Source organism: Psittacula echo (assembly GCF_963264785.1).
Source record: "Psittacula echo genome assembly, chromosome: 1".
Taxonomy (NCBI): domain Eukaryota; kingdom Metazoa; phylum Chordata; class Aves; order Psittaciformes; family Psittacidae; genus Psittacula; species Psittacula echo.
The window spans coordinates 126046201-126068451 of record NC_137735.1 but is presented as its reverse complement, the minus strand read 5'-3'; the positions used below and the strand labels follow the sequence as shown (position 1 = coordinate 126068451).

General features: G+C 40.6%; 1 protein-coding gene across 1 annotated transcript in view; it reads left to right on the top strand.

The window, feature by feature from the left end:
* The window catches only part of TPH2 (tryptophan hydroxylase 2), a gene marked incomplete at both ends in the record, with an annotated part of 52243 nt that extends 39639 nt beyond the window's left edge, over positions 1-12604 (top strand). Inside the window, 3 exons of the mRNA XM_080635541.1 lie at positions 4750-4845; positions 12206-12339; positions 12430-12604. Of these exons, the coding sequence (XP_080491667.1) occupies positions 4750-4845; positions 12206-12339; positions 12430-12604 (405 nt within the window). The remainder of the gene's footprint in view (positions 1-4749; positions 4846-12205; positions 12340-12429) is intronic.
* Positions 12605-22251: the final 9647 nt, after the last annotated feature.

The following is a 22251-nucleotide window of genomic DNA, read 5'->3' as shown; positions in this document are numbered from 1 at the left end:
TTTGGCACTTTGATTCTTCATCTTACTTTGCTGGTTTGGGTAATGGAGGTGCATTTTAGGTGAAGGCTCTTCAAGTACTACAGAATTTTTACAACATACTACTTCAAGAGCCTACCTGTGAGTAGCAAAGCCACACTTCATCCCAAAGATGAGGTGGAGCTGGAAGTAGGAAGGGACAACAGGATATTGTAGCGTGTAGAAGGGCCACATGCCTGGGGCTGCAGGTTGGGGAGTATGCTAGAGACATGTCTAAGATTTGAAATCAGAACGAGAGCCTGTGTACCCCGTTTTGCTTGCATTCAACATAGAATCATAGAATAGTTAGGGTTGGAAAGGACCTTCAGATCATCTAGTTCCAACCCCCCTGCCATGGGCAGGGACACCCCACACTAAACCATGTCACCCAAGGCCTCATCCAACCTGGCCTTGAACACCGCCAAGGATGGAGCATTCACAACTTCCCTGGGCAACCCATTCCAGTGCCTCACCACCTTCTCAGTAAAGAATTTCTTCCTTATATCCAATCTAAACTTCCCCTGTTTAAGTTTGAACCCGTTACCCCTTGTCCTGTCACTACAGTCCCTGATGAATAGTCCCTCCCCAGCATCCTTGTAGGCCCCCTTCAGATACTGGAAGGCTGCTATGAGGTCTCCACGCAGCCTTCTCTTCTCCAGGCTGAACAGCCCCAACTTTCTCAGCCTGTCTTCATACAGGAGGTGCTCCAATCTCCTGATCATCCTCGTGGCCCTCCTCTGGACTTGTTCCAACAGTTCCATGTCCTTTTTATGTTGAGGACACTAGAACTGTACACAATACTCCAAGTGAGGTCTCACGAGAGCAGAGTAGAGGGCCAGGATCACCTCCTTCGACCTGCTGGTCACGCTCCTTTTGATGCAGCCCAGGATACAGTTGGCTTTCTGGGCTGCGAGCACACACTGAAGCCAGGTCATGTTCATTTTTTCATCGACCAACACCCCCAAGTCCTTCTCTGCAGGGCTGCTCTGAATCTCTTCTCTGCCCAACCTGTAGCTGTGCCTCGGATTGCTCTGACGCAGGTGTAGGACCTTGCACTTGGCATGGTTAAACTTCATCGGGTTGGCATCAGCCCACCTCACAAGCATGTTGAGGTCCCTCTGGATGGCATCCCTTCCCTCACAGCGTACCAACCGAACCACACAGCTTGGTGTCATCGGCAAACTTGCTGAGGGCGCACTCAATCCCACTGTCCGTGTCACCGACAAAGATGTTGAACAAGACCGGTCCCAACACTGATCCCTGAGGGACATCACTCGTTACCGGTCTGCAGCTGGACATGGAGCCATTGACCACAACTCCTTGCATGCGGCCATCCAGCCAGTTCTTTATCCACCAAGTGGTCCACCCATCAAATTGATGTCTCTCCAATTTAGAGACAAGGATGTCATGTGGGACAGTGTCAAAGGCTTTGCACAAGTCCAGGTAGATGACGTCCACTGCTCTACCCCTGTCCATCAGTTTCATAGCCCCATCATAGAAGACCACCAAATTGGTCAGGCAGCATGTGCTTGCATTCACCAAGTAACCACATATAACAACAATAATCAGCTATTTGCCTTCAGGTAAGGCTTTAACAAATTTATTATTCTCAACAGCCATTTCTTTGTCCTATCATTCCCACTCCAGTTTCAGTTATAGTTATCTTATATAAAATACAGATTACCACAGTCAGTGTGGTTTACCATACAAAGAGAGTGATTAAGTGGATATTTCTGCGTCTGGTCTTACAAAACGTGTCTCTGTATAGTTAACATTCAACCTCCTTATCAGTATGCCTCGGTGTTTGTAGACGAGAGCACAGCTTGCCAAAGCCTGCGGAGCCTTGTAAGGCACCGGGTAAGTCTGTGAGTGGAGGCGGGGGGGGGGAAATCGTGTGTTGCTGACTAATGATCTGAAGATGGCAGTATTGGGTGAGCTATCGCGTTTTCTTAGCTAAGCAGAGGTCTCTTCAATACAGAAATTGCAGTTGTTGCATATGGCAAATTTATCAAAAAACCAGCTTTTCATCTGAAGGGCTTTTCTTAATGCTGTAGCTTAATACCAAAAGTTAGTAGTAGGCAGACGTATTTTATCATCTGGTCATTTTGCATACATTTTATTTGAGTTAGTTATCCCGAGAGTGCAAGTTTTATCAACACTGAAGATAGGCTGTCATCAGCGAGTGTTGGCTCATAAATATAATAATAGTATGTTTTCTTATTGTAGTAAAAATTGTAATAATTTTTGAACTTAAGTAAAAAAATGCGCTCTTTGTGTGCTGTGTGTCCATCAAGGAGGAAGTGCCATCGAGGTCTCCCTCTGTCTTATGCACACCCTGCTCCATGGCAGCAAGGATTGCTCGCACCCTTGCCAGTGTTAGCTATCTGCCTTCTGCCCCTTCCTTCCCCAACAGTGCACCTCCTCAGTGGAGTGGAGAACATTTCTCTTCCCTCCCTCCACTGTCCCTATGGATTGCTAAATGGGAATTCTCCTATGGGCAGCGTGACTTTGGTTTGGTCCTTCTCAGCCTGAGAAAGGTCTACAGTAAGTGTCCCACATTGGAGAACAAAGTCATGGCTGCTCTTACAGATCTATAACAGACAAACGCTAGACCATGCCGTTTTTAGCTGCAGTTAGTTTGAAGAACGGAAGTGACTGTGATCACCACTGTGTTTTATCAGGATCCCAGTCCTGCTGTGTATCTGTCAGGGTGTTCATGTTCAGAGCATAATGACCACTACCTGATGGGTTGTTTTAAGAGAGTTGATGGGGAGGGGTCAAATTCAAAGGTGTTAATGGGATTTAAAGTGTAAAGCTGAGTGGTTCATTGCTGACAGTGCCAGCATGTACAGAACCAGGACTGTAGGTAGCCTCCTGAAGGTTTTCCTGGCAAAATATTCAGACAGGGAAGCTAACTTTTGTACTCTTTTTGGCAGTAGGTCTCTCAGCTTCACTCATCATTCCTAGTGATGCTTTTGATATTTTGTGCACCTGGGTATTTGTCCCTGAGATGTCTCTTTTAGAAACCAGTTGTCTTGGCCTTCTTTTAAATGATGACACCAGCTCATTACATCTAATGAAGTATTTTATGCCAGTTTGCCTTATCTGAGTCAAAAGCAAGGCCAGTGGTGGAACTTAGATTTTTTTTATTGACATGTTTTTGCTGGTCAGATTGTGCTTTCGCCTCCCCTAGTGTATATCCGTGCCTTTGCTGTGAGAGAATCTGACTCAAGGTATTTGAAGTCAGCACAACCTTTTCTTCTTCCCAGCTGACTTAACAGCTTTAGATTAGACACAGGGCTCATATTTTTATTCTTTTTTATCACACCCTTCTATATAGTGCCATGCTGCATGAATCACTAGCTCTACAGGAACTTTTATGAGGCAGAGAAATGAATCATTTCTCAATTTCTAAACATTTGTTGGACTTAAAAAAGCTGTTAATTTCTGCTCTTTTGCGTTTAGTATGATGCTTAACCTGGAAGAGTGGGGGTTTAAGAGGGAAATGGATGAAAAAAAAATCATCATGTTAGGATCCATTCTCAAGTAATTCAGAAAAACTAAAGACTTGTGCCAAATACTGGGTTCTTATCCTAAATTCGTATTTCCTGCAAAGACTTGTAAATCTGTTCAGTTCAGTGGAGTTATGTCCTTTTGCACAAAACCTGAAAATTGTCAGATAATGTAATAAGCACACATGTATATAGATACGTGTGTGTGTATATATGCAATATATGTAATGTTTTTGTTCAAGTTAGAAATCAACTTCCTAAAACCTTCATATGTAGAAATAGTTACTAGCTTAATCTCAACTGTTTGATCTAACATCAAAAAGTAATCTTGATGTGTCATAGCAAAACCAAACTGAAATGCGTACCATAGGAGCAGAAGTGACTGTCTTCTTTTGCATTTAGTGGTCAGTGAGCTATCTGTGCTTCTTATGGTCTTCCTAACATTTAACTTTGTTGGGTGGATACAGCAAAGTTAGTTACAGTACTTTTATGCCGGTTTAGCACCTCTCTTTCATAGTTCCTCATCAGTTCATTATCAGATATGTTACCTGATTGAATGTAGACCTAAAGAACAATTATAATGGATTGGTCAAGTGGACTCATTCAACTGACTGTAATTTTTTTTCTGTAATTCAAGAAGCCAAGTGGCATATTAGTTCTTCATTTATGACAGTGTAAAATCAAGTGAAGTCTAAGGCCTCGGCTCAAGAATTCTCTTAAACACAGACAAGTAAGTAAGTTAATTCTAACTCAAGAAAGTACTTAAGTATGTGACAAACTTTAAAGTGGCATCAGCTTGAGCTTAAAGCTGCGTGCTCTGAACTAGGTCTCAGAGATATTCAGAGGCTTCTAGACAGGCAGACCAACTACCTCACAGGATTTTATTTTAAGGCACCTCATTTATTTCAGGAGGTTTCAAAAATCTCTGCAGATTACTATCAGTGCTTTTGATACCTAAATGATCTTGCTTGTCTGTTCCTAACTGGCCGTTCCTGTGAACTGATTGGGTTCAGAAAAAAAGCCAAATCACATTTTTGTGCAAAGCTCTGCTACTGCAGGCCATGACATTTAAAGTACTTAGCAGTAACAACATACTTTATCTGAATTTATATGAAAGACATGAAATTCTGAAGAAGTGGGGCAATCAAGCGAATATGGTACCAATTGTCATTGCTGAAGTGCCTGTTTGCAATTGCACTATATGTATCTTTATGTTTTGCAGTGCTATTTTTTTACGATTGAATTTGGCCTTTGCAAGCAAGAAGGGCAGCTACGTGCTTATGGGGCAGGACTTCTGTCTTCTATTGGCGAATTAAAGGTATGTGTCCTTGAAGCAGAATCAACTTTTTTTTTATTCTTAACAAAATAATAGTTGGATGTAAATATTTTGACTTTCAAATAACAGCTAAAGTTGTCAAGATAAAAAGCTTACTTTTAAAGTATGATATTGACCTAAAAGCTTTGTTTGAAATATCAGCTGCCACTTGAAGCGTGAAATGGATTTGTAAGGCCCAAAGTACCAAAGCAACTACAAACTACAGAACTAATTTCTGTTTGAATTTGCATTTCTTATAAAAGGAGGCTAGTAGGTTCTAACAGGTTCCTTGAGCTCTGAAAACTTTGTTTAGAAGAGAAGCATATAATTTTAAAACATAAAAAAAATGTTTTGAAATCAGATGTGGTTCTAGTGTAAGTAATCCAGTGTATGTCAGTTGATTCATTATTGATATTAAAAGAGCAACATTTATTCAGATCCTGATTCAGTAGTTTAATCATATTTAAAGTTAAGGAATGCATATGAACTCATGCTAGATTTGAAGTACATGCCAGTGTGACGATACCTAGAGCCCTATTCTTATAAAGGTGAAAGTGTTTAACCTTGCATGGGGTGAATAATTGTAGTGGATCATTTATTGCCTCTTTTTATGCCTAGAAAACATAGAGAACAAGCAAAAGGTATTTTGTCACAAGTCCAGTATTTTGGGGCATAATGCATCTCTCTCTTGGCAAGATGGGAGGGAGGGAGAGGGAGGAGTTCTATCTTCTGGCACCTAAATGAACTCTTGGTGGCTTTTTAGGTAAAGATTTGGTTTTAGAAAGCATATACAGAATAGTATATATACAGTATATGTATAATAGTCTTTATGAACTGTTTTGCAATATATCTGCTGTCTATTTATATTTAAACTTCTCCCCACCCTCCTGCGCTGGCTTTTTCAGTGAACTACCTAGCAGTTTAATAGAAGAATCTCAGTCTCTTTTTTAATGTTTGTTTCACCTGTAACTGAGAATATTCACGGTGAAGCTCATTTGTCAAATTGCTATTCTTTCATTAGTAGAAAAAAGGTTGAAGAAAATTGCCTTCTCCAGTATTTTTTCTTTGGTTGCATTACAGCTGCTCTAAGTTCAGTGCATACTTCAGCCACAGTGCTCTGTATCAGCCTAGTAATATTTTATACCAACAGTGCAAAGATGGTTAGATGCAGAGAGATGAATATGTCCCACTTTTTCTGGCCCTACAACATTCAGTGCTAAGCCTCAAACCCCGTGCAGGAGTCTGCAGAGAATCAGGCCTTTTATTTAAGCTAACAGTTACAGTCATTAGGTAATGACCCTGAAAATACCTGTCACATCATTTACAAAATCTAAGGGCATAAAAGTGAGGAGATGAATAGTCAAGAATTAAATAAATCTTCTACCATCAATGTCATAAACAAACACATTATTCTTGTCAAGTGTGCATATTTTGTTACCTTGCATTTGTGGTCCCAAATCTGTGTTCTTCACTCAGCAGTAATCTCACAGTATAAATGCAAAAAATAATCCTTTTGAAAAGCAACGGTAAAAATTAAATAATGTGCCCATTAATAGACTATATTGATCTGCTTCAAAGGTATGGCCATATATCATAATAATTTTGCCATAAATCAATAAGATTATATACTTTTCTATTATACTACATATATATTTCATAGATGTGAAGCCAGAAGGGAATATTTGATCATCTGATTTGACCTCTTGTGTATTGTAAGCTATTAAATTTTTCCAGATCTTGCATATACTGAGCATAGGGACTTAAGTTGGACATTTCAGTTATTGAGAAACTAAGGACTTGTGTGCTGCAGGCACAGAACAGCACCATACCACAAATAGCCAGTCTCCATGAAGACAATGATAAGGTGGAAAACATCTGGGGCTGTGCTCCATGGTAGAAAATAAGGTAAAAGGTAAGGAAAAAAATGCAAAACACTACTAAGTTTTCTGCTAATATGACCATAGGAGAAGCTGTTTCTAGACCAGAATCCTGGCAGTGAATGTGCTTCTTCTTAACAAGATACATCAGGCAAATGCTTAGGAAGGAAAATGTCTGGCTGCCCATGGGATTGGTGCACAGTCTTGCATCTAGCCATACAAGTTTCTGATGTTTCCTGGGAAAGCAAACTCCCTTACTTCTACCTCCTAGCACCTACTGGGAGGGAAAATGTCTTCTTTAACCTGAAGGTATCTTGAAAGATGATGCTAATATAACAGACTTTGGTTGAGATCCCGTATCAACATTCTGATTCTAACTAAAATCCTCATGGATGGCAGGAACTGCTCTCAAAATGATAACAACAATACTGGATATTTCTGTGGTGAGTGGGGATGAATAGGAAGCTGAGATTGCATGGTTATGAAGTCTGACCCTCGTGTGTGCAGATCCCATACTTCTCACAGGAGTCAGAGTGAAGAAGCCCTTTCAGAAATAAATACTGCCATTCTTAACACAACAGTGACTGTGAGCCTGTTCTCCAATCTCTGAAGAAGTTCAAATGCTTATTTATCCTTGCCACTAGGAAGGTAGATTTTGTGTCAGTGTTAAATTTTGCTGCCTTGATTTTATGGGCATTTGATAATAATATGGTTTTGTCACCAAGAAGAAAAGCTGTTCTTCAGCTGCCCACCCTATCAGCTCTCTTTTCAGTGCAACAGTATTATTTACAGGATGCAAAACAGTGCCCAATTTTATGGATAATTTTTAGAAATTTCTAGAAATAAATGAGTTGCCTTATTTGCAGGCTGGAAGTGGCCTGCAGTATTTGGGCCTTTCAGATGAATGAATGGCTTGTTCAGTCATCCCGATTTCTGTATTACATGGCTCCAGTCTGCAAATCTGGTCAACAAGTTCAGCAACAAAGAACTATAAAAGCTAGAGAAATGTGAGCACCAGCCTATCAATATAGGATTTTCTTCAAGTCTTTTTCCTCACTCAATACTTAGACTTCAAATTTCAGAAACTGAAAAATGCAGCTCCTGATGTGCATGTTATGGAAGCATGAGGCAAAAAAAAATTTAAAAGCACAACAAAATAAGGAGAAAGAGAAGATTAAGAGTGAAGCCTGGGGGGAAACAAATAGTACAGTAAGTAGTTATAAAATGTTCTGCCTAATATAGTCAGGTTAACTTGAGCTAACGCTATTACACAGTATATATTTGGGGCTTAGAGATAAGGCAGAAATAATGTACATTTCAATTATTAAAACTATTTCTAAAAGGCAGTCCAAATGTCTTTGGAAACTTTAATCCATTTGCTTTGTATGATGCTCTCTTGAATTCTTTCATTAAAGGAGTCTCCTATCAACTTCAGTTGGCTGTAGATCGTCGTATATCCCTGTTATATGCTTCTGTATCTAACAGAGAGGTAGACTTCAGATCTTTCTGTATAGATTTTTAAAGTCAAATGTGATGTCCGTATACGACGTCATATTTTGTTTTAATGATAATTTATGTTAAGGAAAGCCCGCCTTAGCCTTTAGAACCAAAATGATTCAAATAAGGGCTTTGATTCTGTTTTCTGAAGAGTGTGAAGATGATGGAGAAAACAGCTTCTGGATCCCAGATGCTTATTTTAGTGCCCTTTTTAAATAGAGAGTCTTTCTCTTATTTGTCTAAACAATATAGAAAATTATACTGATGAAAAAAAGAAAAAAATCTGGTAAAATCAGGACACTGTCAGATTTGCAACCTATATTGTAGATAATCAGAAAAACCTGTAAGAGCAAGTTTTCCAAGACTCTCTTCCCACCTTGAAATAATAAGGCAGTAAAATCAGTTCTGGCACACAGACAACTTCTCATCTGTGTCTTTATTCTGCCCTCCTCTACTCCTCAGACAGTGCTGTATTTATAACTCATCTGAAGTTTTCTCCTTGCCAGCTGAAGATTTTGCTTTTTGTTTTGGTGTTGTTTGTTTGGGTTTTTTTGGTGTTTTTTTTTTGTGGAACTGGAAAACTCCAAGTTATATTATTACACTCCATTTTTTGTACTCAGAGGAGAAATTGCAAGACCAAGCTCTTCCTTCATGTGTCAATGGTAGTGGTCACTTAGGAAGTGATTAATGGTTCTCAGCTCAGTGTAAATGCCTAGTGCCTTCTGAGATACCCCGGTATATCTGACCAGCTCTCTCCAGCTGCCACTTCAGAAACGCGTAAGTCTTCGTTAGGACTTGTGCTATATTTTCCATCCCTATACAGATGCATCAAACATCCTAGCCCCTAGAGACCTGTGGTTAGGTACCTCAGTCAGTGTCAACCTTTGATCTAGCAGGTCATTGAGGCATTTCTTTAGTGCTGTGCTTATTTCCAATATGGCAGTTATCTGATTCTTAAGTTGTCTGGTTGTCTGATAGTGCTGCTTTTCCTGGGAATCAGAGATGATTCGTTTGGAATTTTCACTCCAAACACTTTTTACTTGAACTGAATGAGAATCACCAGTGGCCATATTAGCATAAGCAGTACAGTTTGTATGAATGGGCCCTTAGAGACAGTTATCACAAATGCACAAGACAGTAAAGTGTTCTGTTTGACCAAATGCTGTTTTCCTTGTAATTGTTAACCTTGACATTTCTTTGGATAACTGAAGAGGTCTCTAATGGAGAAATCTGTATTGGATACTTACTTATTTGTGTTCAACAAAGAACTGAATGTCCAAGCAGAACATAAGTGAATAACATGCATTAAAAAATATAGCTTGGAAGCTTTTGGACTCACCAGACAGTTTTTTATTGAGATTCTGTGCATCATAATGTTGAAAGTGCCAAACCTCTAGTTTGGCTTTGAGTCAGTGTCCTGACCACTCTAGTTTGCACCAGACAGTTTATGTTCTATCTGAAGGTTTGTCTGCAGGCTCAGTTCAGTTTTTGAACTCTGCCGTTGCTGATGTGAGCATATCAAGTCAATAGTAGACATCAGAGGCACTAGGCTGCAGGATTTGAAAACACCTAGGTTCACAGAGATGTTTCCTGTTGCGTTAGAAGGCATGCCAATGCCTGCTTGATGCAAGAGCCAAAAGATCGTATCGAAGAAGGAGATAGATAGGTATCTTGGGTGTGAATTCATCAAAATGTAGGCACTTCATTCTTAAACTGCATCCCTAAAAATAACTGATCAGTTGTCACCTATCTTTGAAGGCATGTCTGAGTCCTTTACCCTCTGCTTCCAGGTTATATGTTTCCTGGTTTCTGCACATCCCAGTCTCTGCAGAGTTGCTTTGTGAAGCAGCACCTCTGCTCGTGCATAAACTTAAATGGGATCCAGAAAGTAGGAGTCATTTCATATACAAGATCTGAAGAGAATAACCAGAAGGCCTTTCTCAGAGTGCATCCACTGTGATAAAGAATTAGCTTTTTCTTCTCTTCAAACTCTTCCTTTTTATAAAATCAGTGCTAAGTGACCAGAGCAGTTGTTCATGATGTAGGAGCCACAGGCTGAATCCTTTCTCTCCTGCGATGTCTTATATCCCAAGGAGTAGGCCTAGCCCAGCAGAGGCCATTAGTGAGTGAAAGAGAAGAGGAGATGACAACACTGTCACCCTTTCTGCTGAAGCTGTCACAGCATAGGAAAGAAACCATGAGCCAGAATCGGTCACCTACAGATTTAGTTCCTAAGAAAATGTGATCCATATCACTCTCAATCCTCTGCAAAGCACTTCACCCAGAGTTTTAAAACTTTGTGCTTTAGACATTTGAGGCATCAAGTCTCACCTGGAAGTATGAAGGCACCTTTAGAGGAGATGTTTTTAGCTATAGTTAGCATCCCAGGGAGTTTTAATTCCCAGTCAATAAAAACACATTCATTTTGGTAGAAGGAGGTAAATGCCTAAATTTACAGGCACTCAACCACATCATGGCTCTGAAAGGAGAAAGCGATGACAGATATGGACAGCGGCCTATGGTGAGCCTGTTTCTGCAATCCATTTAGAAGAGGATGCTATTCAAGACAGGCCATTTTTTACTTTATTTTTCCAAACCTGTTTAACTGATGTCTGGCTAGAAACTGCAAACCTTGTGAGAAGGAAAAGATATATGTACTAAAGAAAGTTAATTCCCTGACATTTTAAGTTTTCATACATTAATTTTTCATGTATTTATTTTTGGAGATAGAAGAGGTGGGAGGAAGAGGTTCTTGTTCCAGTTTTATGTCCTGTTATTTGGAGACTGCAGGTTGAGAGTTAGTGTGATATTTTCAGAGCCTTTCACAGGGATTTAGAAATGAGCATAAGCAAAAGCTTGGATAAAAGGTGTGGTGAATACCTTAATATTAATACCTTACTCTGCTATAAAGAATGTCCATGAAGAAAAAAAAGTAAAGAAATAAGAGGCACCTTTGGACCTCAGGGATCTGCTCCCTCCCTGTCATTTCTCCATGCTTTTCATGTACATCTTCACTATGGGTAGATATTAGAAGACTTAAAAAGGTTGAAAGTTGACCTAAATATGCTCTCTTTCCTTAGCTTATACTTCTGTACAGAGCACTGAGAATGAAAATACATGTGCTCTAAAAGTTAGGGTAGATCCAAAAGCTAACACAAGTATTCAAGTGGAAAGGGGGGCTAGAAAAAGATTGTGTTGGAAAACATCTCAGTACCTGATTCTCAGTTTTGGAACTTCTGTGTCCTTTCTAGTGGTTTGTGCCTGTCCCATGAAAAGAAAAGCTAATTGGAAATTTCTTCTCTGGGTAGCAGCATTTGATGTATCATCTACCCATAGTCTGCTCTGTACTTATTTGTGCCTGTTTATTTAGTTATTTCTTTTTTCTTTACAGTATTATATAGAACATTATTGCTCAGCAGTACATGGCAGAATGTAGTGCATTTCGTCAGTGTGCAATAAGTGGGCATTATTTAATTGGTTTTCAGATATATAGTTTCTTAAACTCACTGTTAAGAAAATAGTATATGATTTTGGCCTGGAAATGTAAAGCACAGATTATATGAATGGTTTGGTCAGACTCAGTTCACCCACCAAGATGATCATCAGTTTTGCCAGTTAAGTGACATTTTGGGCATATACATATTTGTAGTTGTACAGATAAATTTGTAGGAATGGTTATTTGATGACTTTCCTGTTTCCAGCTGAGGATTTATGTTTGTATGCCTATATGGCAGGTGAATTTCTAATCTCCTCTGTATTATTTTAATAATCATTTTTGGGGAAAAATTACTCTTGTAAAAAGAGCTTTTTTAAGTAACAAATGATTTATTCTGCTCAAACTGAAAAAACACTGTATGTAAAATAAGAGAGGCTATTAACCAAAGGGAAACACACAGCACAGTGATATAAAAGCTGTATATATGAACAGTTGTATAGATGCACAGCAGTATCGAAATATGGTTTAACAGATCCTCTGGTGTATTTTGCAGCATGCTCTCTCTGACAAGGCCAATGTGAAAACATTTGATCCAAAGACAACCTGTTTGCAAGAATGCCTTATCACTACTTTCCAGGAAGCTTACTTTGTTTCAGAAAGTTTTGAAGAAGCCAAAGAAAAAATGAGGTAAAATATTTCCCTTGACTCAAAAATCTAGTTTTCTCTTCTTTAGCAGTCAAAAAACCCCAGATATGTTAATTTTCTTTTTTCTTCCAGGGACTTTGCCAAATCAATCAATCGTCCCTTCTCTGTGTATTTCAATCCATATACACAAAGCATTGAGATTCTGAAGGATACCAGGAGTATAGAAAATGTTGTTCAGGACCTCCGCAGCGATCTGAACACTGTATGTGATGCTTTAAGCAAAATGAACAGATATTTGGGGATTTGATATTTGTGGCACTGTAATTTGCTGTTAGTTGCTTTTTTCTGTAGCCAGTCTTGTAACATCACATGATATGGCTAACTTCTCAAACCCATCAATTTTCCCTTTGCAGCTTGGCCTATGGCTTGCATCATTGTGTAGCTCTGATTGTAATGTGCAGACAAACCAAGGCAATGCTAATTTGTAAATGCAACATGGAATGTGGCAAAATATAGTCAATTCCTCAATACAGTGTCGTGTATAAGTACACCATTAAAAACTTACCTGGCAATGGTTTTGTTTCCATAAGATGTTTCACTTCAGCGTATAAGAAATAGTTGCTGATTTCATTAAGTCTGAGTTTATTTCTTTATAATCCTTTTTCTCCCATAAGAATCCAGAAAAAAATATTTGCAATGTTTTAATTTTCTTTATAAGAGAATCTGTATTTCTTTCTGTAGTGGTGAAGACAATGTTTTGCCCATATATCTGTAACAGAACTGAGTGTCTCTTGTGACTGAACAATACAATTTATATACCAGTGCTGAGATCAGGAAGGCTATGTATCAGTACTAAAAGGTCCATGGAGATTACAGATTATGAGCTCTCACACCTGACAAATGTTCAATGTGGCTGAATAATTGCAACATAATAAAAAAACCAGAAAACCTCTGACAATTTGTGTAGAAAGGTAGTTCTAGTTCCTGCCTGTGTTACCTGTGAGAGTCCTGAGCATACTTCCTCTACAAGGGCCATATGGGAATAAGAGAAGAAGTGCTTGTTATTTCCGGGTTATTAGATGTGTACATAAAGCCCTTCTACATCATTGTGTGCCCTCTGCATTCCCTTGTCTTTTGAACATACTCCTCTTGCATTTCATGCATAATTTGCCTTTCCTCATTATGCCACATTCAACCTTGACATGGCCATGGATGAATGGGTCTATGCTGTATCAGTATCAGCACATATAAAAGGGTGAATATGGAAGTTGTTATTTAATTACAGCCAAGGCAATTATCAGTTAGTAGATTACTTGTGGGGTGATTAAATCATGGAGACACCCAAGCTGCCTAGCTTGCACCAGATGGATGCAGGTAATGCCTGAGTTAATAAAGTCTAAGTTAGCAAGCTCTGACAGAAGTACAAGCTCTGTCTGGGGAGCACAGTGCAGAAATATTTGAGCCGGCTCTTATCTGGAAGCAATAATTATGCATGTCTTTCCTTTATCTGGGTTATTCTCTTCCCCTATTAGTCAAGATAATGGAGAGTTGACTCTGTTGTATGAACCCTTTTTAGTGGAAACCACATGGCTTATGCAGATCATGTCAGTATAGGTGAAAGTATCATAGCTTACATGCATGGAAAATAGGTATCTATTGAAGCTGCACTCACAGCTGAAAGAGTCATGCAGATAGATACTCTTAATTGTTGCTAGCAATTTCAGCATAAAAAGAGCACCACTTGATAGTACCAGCATATCCTTAAATAAGAGGCAGTCTATAAGGATAATTTTTCATTGGGAAATCTGCCACTTCCTCAAAGATAACTATGAGATAACAGAGAATGCTCTTTTCTCTGTATGATCCCTGCTGCGTTCCAACACTACTGTTAATAGGGTGTGGAAAAATCTAGTTTTAGATTTAACTGTGACTGCCGTTGGTACAGATGAAGAGCTGCTGAATTATCCCATGGGGATCAGCATGCCGGAGGAGTTTTTAACTTCCTGACGTTAGTGCTGACTCTGTTAGCTAGCACTTATCACAGAGGAATTGCTGGCAACCTTGGCATGGAAGTTTGTCCTTTTTTTTTTTTGCCATGGAATCTGATAAATCCCTTTTAGCCCTTTCTGGAGAAAATGGACTATATTGAGATTTGCTTTACGTGGTCTGAAAAAATCATTGTACAAGGAATAGTAGATCTTACTTGGTTCAAGGACTAAGTATTATTGCTTGCTTAAGTAGAATAAAGCTGCAATGAGCAACAAAGTTCCAAAGCTTACAAAGTTACTGAGGCTTTCCCTTTAATCAGAATAACGCAGGAAAACTTGAAACACTTATAATATCTGGATTTATTCTTGACTTTTCTGAACAGCTTAAAATAAGAATTCCATAGCAATAAAACAATAGAAGCATATCTTTGTTTTGTTTTGTGCTGTTACCAAGTGAATCTTATTATGGATTAGGGAAAAACCCTTGAAATCCAATAGTCATTTTAGGACTAATGATGGCGAGGAAACTGTCTACAATGAAGATATAATGTCAATGAAACAGAACATTGTCAAAGGATAATGGGCTCTTGCTGCTAGATATATGCTTAATCCAATGATTTTATTTCTATTATACAACATGATTAAAAATAAATTAAATATAATGGGCTAAGGAATAATAGTGATTTAGAGTGACAATTACTCATTGTTTTTACATAGCAAAGCTGCCTTCTTACAGGCTGTAGAGCAAACTGGCTTTGGGCTTCAGCCAGTCAGGAGCCAGGACTGGGAAGAAATGCTTTAAAAAGTGCACTATTGCGCTTTTATGAATCAAATAGTTTCAGCTTAGCTGAAATTCGTCTCTGCGTTTTTTATTAGCAAATTAAGATCAGCCGTGCAGCAATCTCCTTGGATGACAAGCTCATTTAGGCATAATGAGAGAATTATTGACAGTTATCAGATTACACTAATGTTTCATTTAAAACAGGCTATATTTATCGAAGATGCTTGTTTAGCTGTAGTGAGCTGGACTCTGGAAATTGGCCTTCTGGCTTAGGCTCATTTATTTCCTGTGTAATTCTGAACTGATGCTTTATGGGTTTAAGATATATGCACTTGCTTTGCCTGCACAGAGTAAATGGGCCCAAGCTTAATGAATGTAAAGCATTGCAGTGTTTGCTACCATGGAAAGTCTAAAATGAAAAACAACACTCTGAGACATGGCAGCAAATACAAATACCAAGTTTCATTTGCAAACCAAGACATGGTTCATGCATTTCATTTCATTTGTTTGGTAGAGGGGATGGAGTGAGAAAGGTGTTAACACAATATATTGTGTTTTCCCTCTACTTTTTGAGACCTGTTTAGAATCCTGTTTTATGTTCAGCCATTCAGGACACTGTCACAAGTAAGGTCTTTTCCTTTCTTTTTGTTATTATATTGTAATGTAATGAAGAAAATTCCAGAAATTCACTGCACTATAAGGTATATTTATGGCTGCAATGTAATGAATTACAGAAGAAAGTTTCCTATCTTTGAAAGGACAGCCTGGCTCAGAGAGCTAAAGCTGCTGAAGGATTTCACCTACAGGCTGCTGGTACAAATCCAGCCCAGTCAGCAGTTACTGAAAGCTATCACCAGCCAGCAGCAGCCTAGCTTCTGTGTGATGAGCTGGGAAGCTGGGATTGCTTAGTTTGGAGTAGAGGAGACTGAGGGGAGACATGATAACCTTTTTCAAACACATCAAAATAGCTGCAAAATGGAAGGGACAAACTATTCTCCAGCCTCAAGAGCTAATGGACTTAAACTGCATCAGAGGAGCATTAAGCTGTGTAATAGTGAAACATGGGGGATAGATTGTCTAGGAAGAGCAGGTTAGGCTGCTATCTCTCAGGAATGATATTAGCACAGTCAGTCCCATCTTGAGACCAGGGGAGAGGCTATAGACAACTTGGAGTCCCTTAGAGCAACTGCTAGGAAAAGTCTTCAGCCTCCTCATGAAAAGGCTCCAGCCAGCTCGCGAGAACAGCAGTGGTCAGCAGGCACCATGGCGGGGCATTGGTACTTCACCTACACCTCTCCCTCTTCCTTCAGGCATTGACCAATACTAAAAGTGATTCTTCATCTTTCCGTCTTGCCTGAAGGAATTAATAGAATCACAGAATGGTTTGGGTTGGAAGGGACCTTAAAAATCATCCATTTCCAACCTCCCTGCCACAGGCAGGGACACCTTCCACTAGACCAGGTTGCCCAAAGCCCCATTCAACCTGGCCTTGAGCACTGCCAGGGATGGGGCAGCCACAGCTTCTCTGGGCAACCTGTGCGAGTGCCTCACCACCCTCATGGGAAAGAACGTCTTCCTAATATCTGATTTAAATCCACCCTCTTTAAGTTTAAAGCCATTCCCCCTTGTTCTATTGCTAAATGCCCTTGTAAAATGTCCCTTTCCAGATTTCTTGTACTGGAAGTTGCTTCAAGGTCTCCCCTGGGCCTTCCCTTTTCCAGGCAGGGCAAAACCAACTCAGCCTGTCTTCATAGTGGAGGTACTCCAGCCTCTGATCATATTCGTGGCCCTCTTCTGGACTCACACAAGCAGGTCCATGTCCACGTCCTTCTCATTTTGGTGGCCCCAGAGCTGGAGGCAGTAGTGCAGGTGGGGTCTCACCAGAGCAGAGTAGAGAGAGAGAATCCTCTCCCTCAACCTGCTGGTCATGCTCGTTTTGATGCAGCCCAGGAGGAAGTTGGCTTTCTGGGCTGCAAGTGCACACTGGTGCATCATGTTGAGCTGCTTCTTCAGAACTTCTGGAGTGTGACCAGCAGGTCGAAGGAGGTGATCCTGGCCCTCTATTCTATGCTCAGACCTCACTTGGAGTATTGGGTGCAGTTCTGGTGTCCTCAACATAAAAAGGACATGGAACTGTTGGAACAAGCCCAGAGGAGGGCCATGAGGATGATCAGGGGACTGGAGCACCTCCCGTATGAAGACAGGCTGAGAAAGTTGGGGCTGTTCAGCCTGGAGAAGAGAAGGCTGCGTGGAGACCTCATAGCAGCCTTCCAGTATCTGAAGGGGGCCTACAAGGATGCTGGGGAGGGACTCTTCATTAGGGACTGTAGTGATAGGACAAGGGGTAATGGGTTCAAACTGAAACAGGGGAAGTTCAGATTAGATATAAGGAAGAAATTCTTTACTGTAAGGGTGGTGAGGTACTGGAATGGGTTGCCCAGGGAAGTTGTGAATGCTCCATCCCTGGCAGTGTTCAAGGCCAGGTTGGACAGAGCCTTGTGGTTTAGTGCGAGGTGTCCCTGCCCATGGCAGGGGGGTTGGAACTAGATGATCTTAAGGTCCTTTCCAACCCTAACTATTCTATGATTCTGTGATATGGTCTAGTGTGTGATGTCCCTGCCCATGGCAGCGTAGTTGGAGCTAGATGGTCATAAGGTCCTTTCCAACCCTAACTGTTCTATGATTCTGTGATCTTAATGTACTTTCTAACCATAACCATTCTATGATTCTATGATTCTTGTTAACCAACACCCCCAAGACCTTTTCCTCATGGCTGCTCTTAATCCAGTCTCTGGCCAGCCTGCATTTGTGCTTTAGATTGCCCCAACCCAGGTGCACGACCCCAGGATCCCTGATTGGAGTGTAGCCTTAAATGCTGACAGTGGTGCTCTGTTTTAAGTTCTAGTTACAGCTACCCAGAGGCAGAAGACTGACAGCAACCAGTCTTTGTTGTTTTTGTAAACAAGGTTTAAAGTTTCTCAACTTTATAAACACAATGGAAATGCATATTTCATCCTGTATGTGCCTGCATTTGGGCCATCAGGAAGACTGTGCTGCCTTGAACAATCTGAAGAACCTGGAGTTCTTCCAGGCTTCTGAGCCTGATTGCTCCAGCCACACATCAATCTTGTGTCTTGGTGAAATCTGGGCACAGAACAGCCTGTTCTCCCTAACTCCCCTGGTTCCCAAGGGAAAGAAACCCACTGGTGTAGTCCAGAAGGGAGTTTTGGTTCAGGCCCCTGACACGGCTGGCCAGGGAACCTGGGGACCAGACCTGCTGCTAAGCTCGGTGTCACATTGAGGGTTAGGTAAGGATCAGTGCAATGCTCTTCCATTCAGGAAATCAGCTTTCCACCCCAACCTGGAAAATTCTTGTTTCAGCAGGACAGACTATGCATTTTTAGAAATAATGGCAGCTTCCCTTCTATCTCAGGGGAAGCCATTATGGTATTTCCAAATGATTTTCAAAGGGGGGTAATTCTGGTACTGTGATATAATGTCTGTGCTCTGTGGTATCAATCACTCTAGCTCTGGAGATGTTTCACAGATAAATTCTTGCCTTCTCTGTGAAGGGTAGGACAACAGTGACAGATTCCTTTTCTGGGCTTCAAAGTATGTTTGAGACACAGAGTTAAGAGAAATTCTGGTTATACTGGTGAATATTTATTAGTAATGAGTCCCCCTAGTTGACATAGTGAGGACTGTAGAGATGTCCTTAGCATCTTTACTGGCAATTTTTTGTAACTTAACTGATCTTGAGGCTAAATAATGTCCACCCCAGTTGAAATACTCCATGAAACCTCTGTTGTTTCATTTTGTAACTCATCCTAGAGTAAACCACAAGTAAACACGAAAATAACCACAATTCGGTGATGTCTATTCAAAATAACTACATTTAGTTTAAAAAGGCCCTCCAACACCTTAGAGGAAGAATTCATATTTCTTTGCTGACAGCTGAGATGGTAAGACAAGACTAAAAATGCGTGCTGGCATCTTCTTGGGATTTGGCCTGGAGTGGACTATTCAGGTGGAATAAGTGTAAAATGGGTTACATAGTCACGTACTTCAAAATGCAAGTAGGTGATGGAAATTCAGGTGGACATCTTTTAATGTGCTCAGAAATTTCAGATGTCCAGGAAAAATAATGGAGAAGAAGCTGCTGTTGCCACGCTCCACCTTTGGAGTAAAAACGTTGTTTGCAAAGCAGCAGGAGGTAGATTTCATTTTGTGTTAAACTGGCACATGACCTGAAATTTAACCCAAATACACCTACATCACTGCCTTCTGCATTAGCTTCAGCATGAATACGGTTCTGATAACAGAGCAGCAATAAAGCACTCCAGAGCCAAACAGTCCTGCTTCTCCACAGGAGACAAAATGGGTGATTTGAGACCAGCATGGCACAAAAAAAAATCACTTTTATTTATTAATAAATCAGTTCTATTTTCTGTTTCTTTTGCAAAATTCGTTTTGAAACATGTTGCTGTTTTATTTTTCCATAAGAATTATAAAGAGATATGTTAATTATGGAATGGTTGATGCTCTTAGCACTTTCTGCCTTGAGCTTTTCTTTTGGTTGCCACTAAACTCCCTTTCCAGTCTTGCTACTTTACATGAAAGTAGAGTAATGCTGAAGATGTGATGGTGTCATTTCCCGTGGCTTGATGGGTACACCTAAAATGCTGTCCTCCCTCACCATCCCTCCTTGTAGTGAATTGCTAGCCTCACAGATGTAAATACAACCAGTTGATGGTAAATGGTAAATTAAATGGTATTAAAATGGTAAATTAAAAAAGGTTATGCACACAGTGGATTTGCCACTCTAACAGAATTTGTCTGGAGAATCAACTTGCTTTTGGTTGAATTCCCTTTTAATGATTGCCCCTGACAGATTACGTGCAGGTAAAGTGAAAAAGCAAGTGTCTTGCACAGGAACCGGGGAGTGAAAATCTCAACTGCTGTAAAACCAGCACATTCCAGGAGGCATTTCAGTGCTAATGCCAGCCAGTTCAATTATAAGTAGCTCAAACAAGATTTCATAGTTGCTGGACTAAAATGCTACATTTTACCTTCAGGTCTCAATCCAGTCACTGTATTCTGAGATAGATCTGTGTCTGCTGGAGCAGGAGCTAGAGCCGTAAGTCAGGCATACGAGGTCTGTTCCTTATTTCATTTGCTGGCATTTTTTAAAAGCCTCCTTTGCAATGTTATCTCCAGAATAAAAATGCAGTGCACAGAAGATGCAGAGACAACAAGGTCTGATCTTTTCCAAGATCTCATTGCTTCTCCCTAGTGTTGGTCAGCACAGTTCATGTGTCCAAGAAAAGACACTTGGCCCATGGTCATTGACAAGAGCAGAGGTTAGGAAGCCACTTGAGTCTCAAAGCAGAGCTCCCACTCCTTGTTTCTCTTGTGGCCTCACGTGACCACTTTTCATCTTCTGTGGGTTGCTTTTATAGAGCAACCCCTCAGGCTGTGTGTGTGGGTGTCTGTGTAGCAGGATCAATTAGTGTGTGCTGCCATATGTGCAGGGAAGTTAGCAAAGAGAGGTTGGAAAGTGCCACGAATTTTATTTCATAGCTCTCCTTTCAGATCTTTTTCTTCTCATACCTCAGTTTGGCTTGAATAAGACCCAACACGATGAATGCCAACCGGCACCATCCCTGTAAGTACCAGGCATAGTGGGAGGTGTCCCTGCCCATGGCAGGGGGATTGGAGCTAGATGATCTTAAGGTCCAATCCAGTCCAACCCGCTCCATGATGCTATGATAGATGACACAGTCATCCTTTCCAGGTCTCCCTCCCATTGCAGTCACCCTGCAGAAGCTGTGCCGGTGGTCATTCTCAGCTGCACAGTGTACTCCCTCTTCTCTGAGGTGAGTAGGTCTTCTGTGGGTTCTCACTGCTGTGCACACCCAGGCCATTGCCATACAGAGGTGGGCAGCCTACTGCAGGTCTGAGGATGAATACAGTTGGCAGCACATAGCTCTGCCTGAGATGCTAAGCCCAGCCTCATTGCTGGAGTGAAGCTCTCCAGGAGAGTCAGAGCTCTCAGTTGTACCAATGCACTTTTCCTTGCCCCACTTCAGAGGCACAATTGCATTAAGCAGCTTGCTTAGGAACCCTTAACACTTGGGGGATTATTAAAAATGTCAAAGGCTCCCCAAGCTTACAAACACAAGGAATGAGCATGAGCAACTGTGTGGTACCTGTGGGCAAGTATTGATTTTCTCATCACAATGTCAACACAAAGTCTAGCATACTAATGTCGTGTGGTTCATGCGAATTCAGTTTTGATACACCATCTCTCAAAACGCTCAGAAGAGCTGAAAGGGGGGCTGTTTGAAGCTCGATAGGCGGAGGGGCATCTATATAATTACCTGTGTTTTCCTGCCATTACCTTATTTCCAAAGGAGAGGAAGAGCACTGTGTTTGTGAATGCTGTGTAAAAGCTGTTGCATTTTCACCGAGCAATAGCTTAGTTTGTCAGAGTTGGGAATGAACGTGGTTAGAGGGAGCGAATTAAATCTCAAAAGTAATGCCTCTGATTTGCAGAAGGGAAAGAGGAAGTGCTAAGTGAATATAGGAAATTGCAGCATTATGCGTTGTGAGAGCAATTCTTTCCATCCTTGTAGCTAATGGACTGAACAGAAAGTTAACAATTTGTTTCATACAATGATTCACCAACACTCTGACAGGGTTTCCAATTCTGAGCTCAGCTTCATATTCAGCTCCCTGTTTACTAGTGAAATAGTACAATTATCTGTCTACTTCTTACATTTCATAAACAGGCAAGGCTGTGGTATCTGAAAAGAATAAAAATAACTGTATAAATCCTGGTTGTTTAAGGCTGGAGGGAAGGGAAATGAAGCAAATGTTATCTTTCCAGCAGTCTATTGGAACACTCCTCTGAAAATGAAGTTAAATTCCCTGGGAAAATAGGTCTGAAAGAAAAATGCCAATGGAACTTGGTTTTCAATTTCTATTTAATGTTTTCCCCATCCAGGTTTGTGAAAGGAAATCACAAAATGTTTCCTGTTTGAGTCCACTTGTCAAATTGTCGATAGTAAAGTAGCCAGAACTGTTACAGCTGAATTGGCCACATAAAGCTCTGGTGAAAAAGGGATGCATCTCCCAGAGGCGTTTAGTAAATGTGCTAAGCTGCTTTACAAGACAGGATGACAT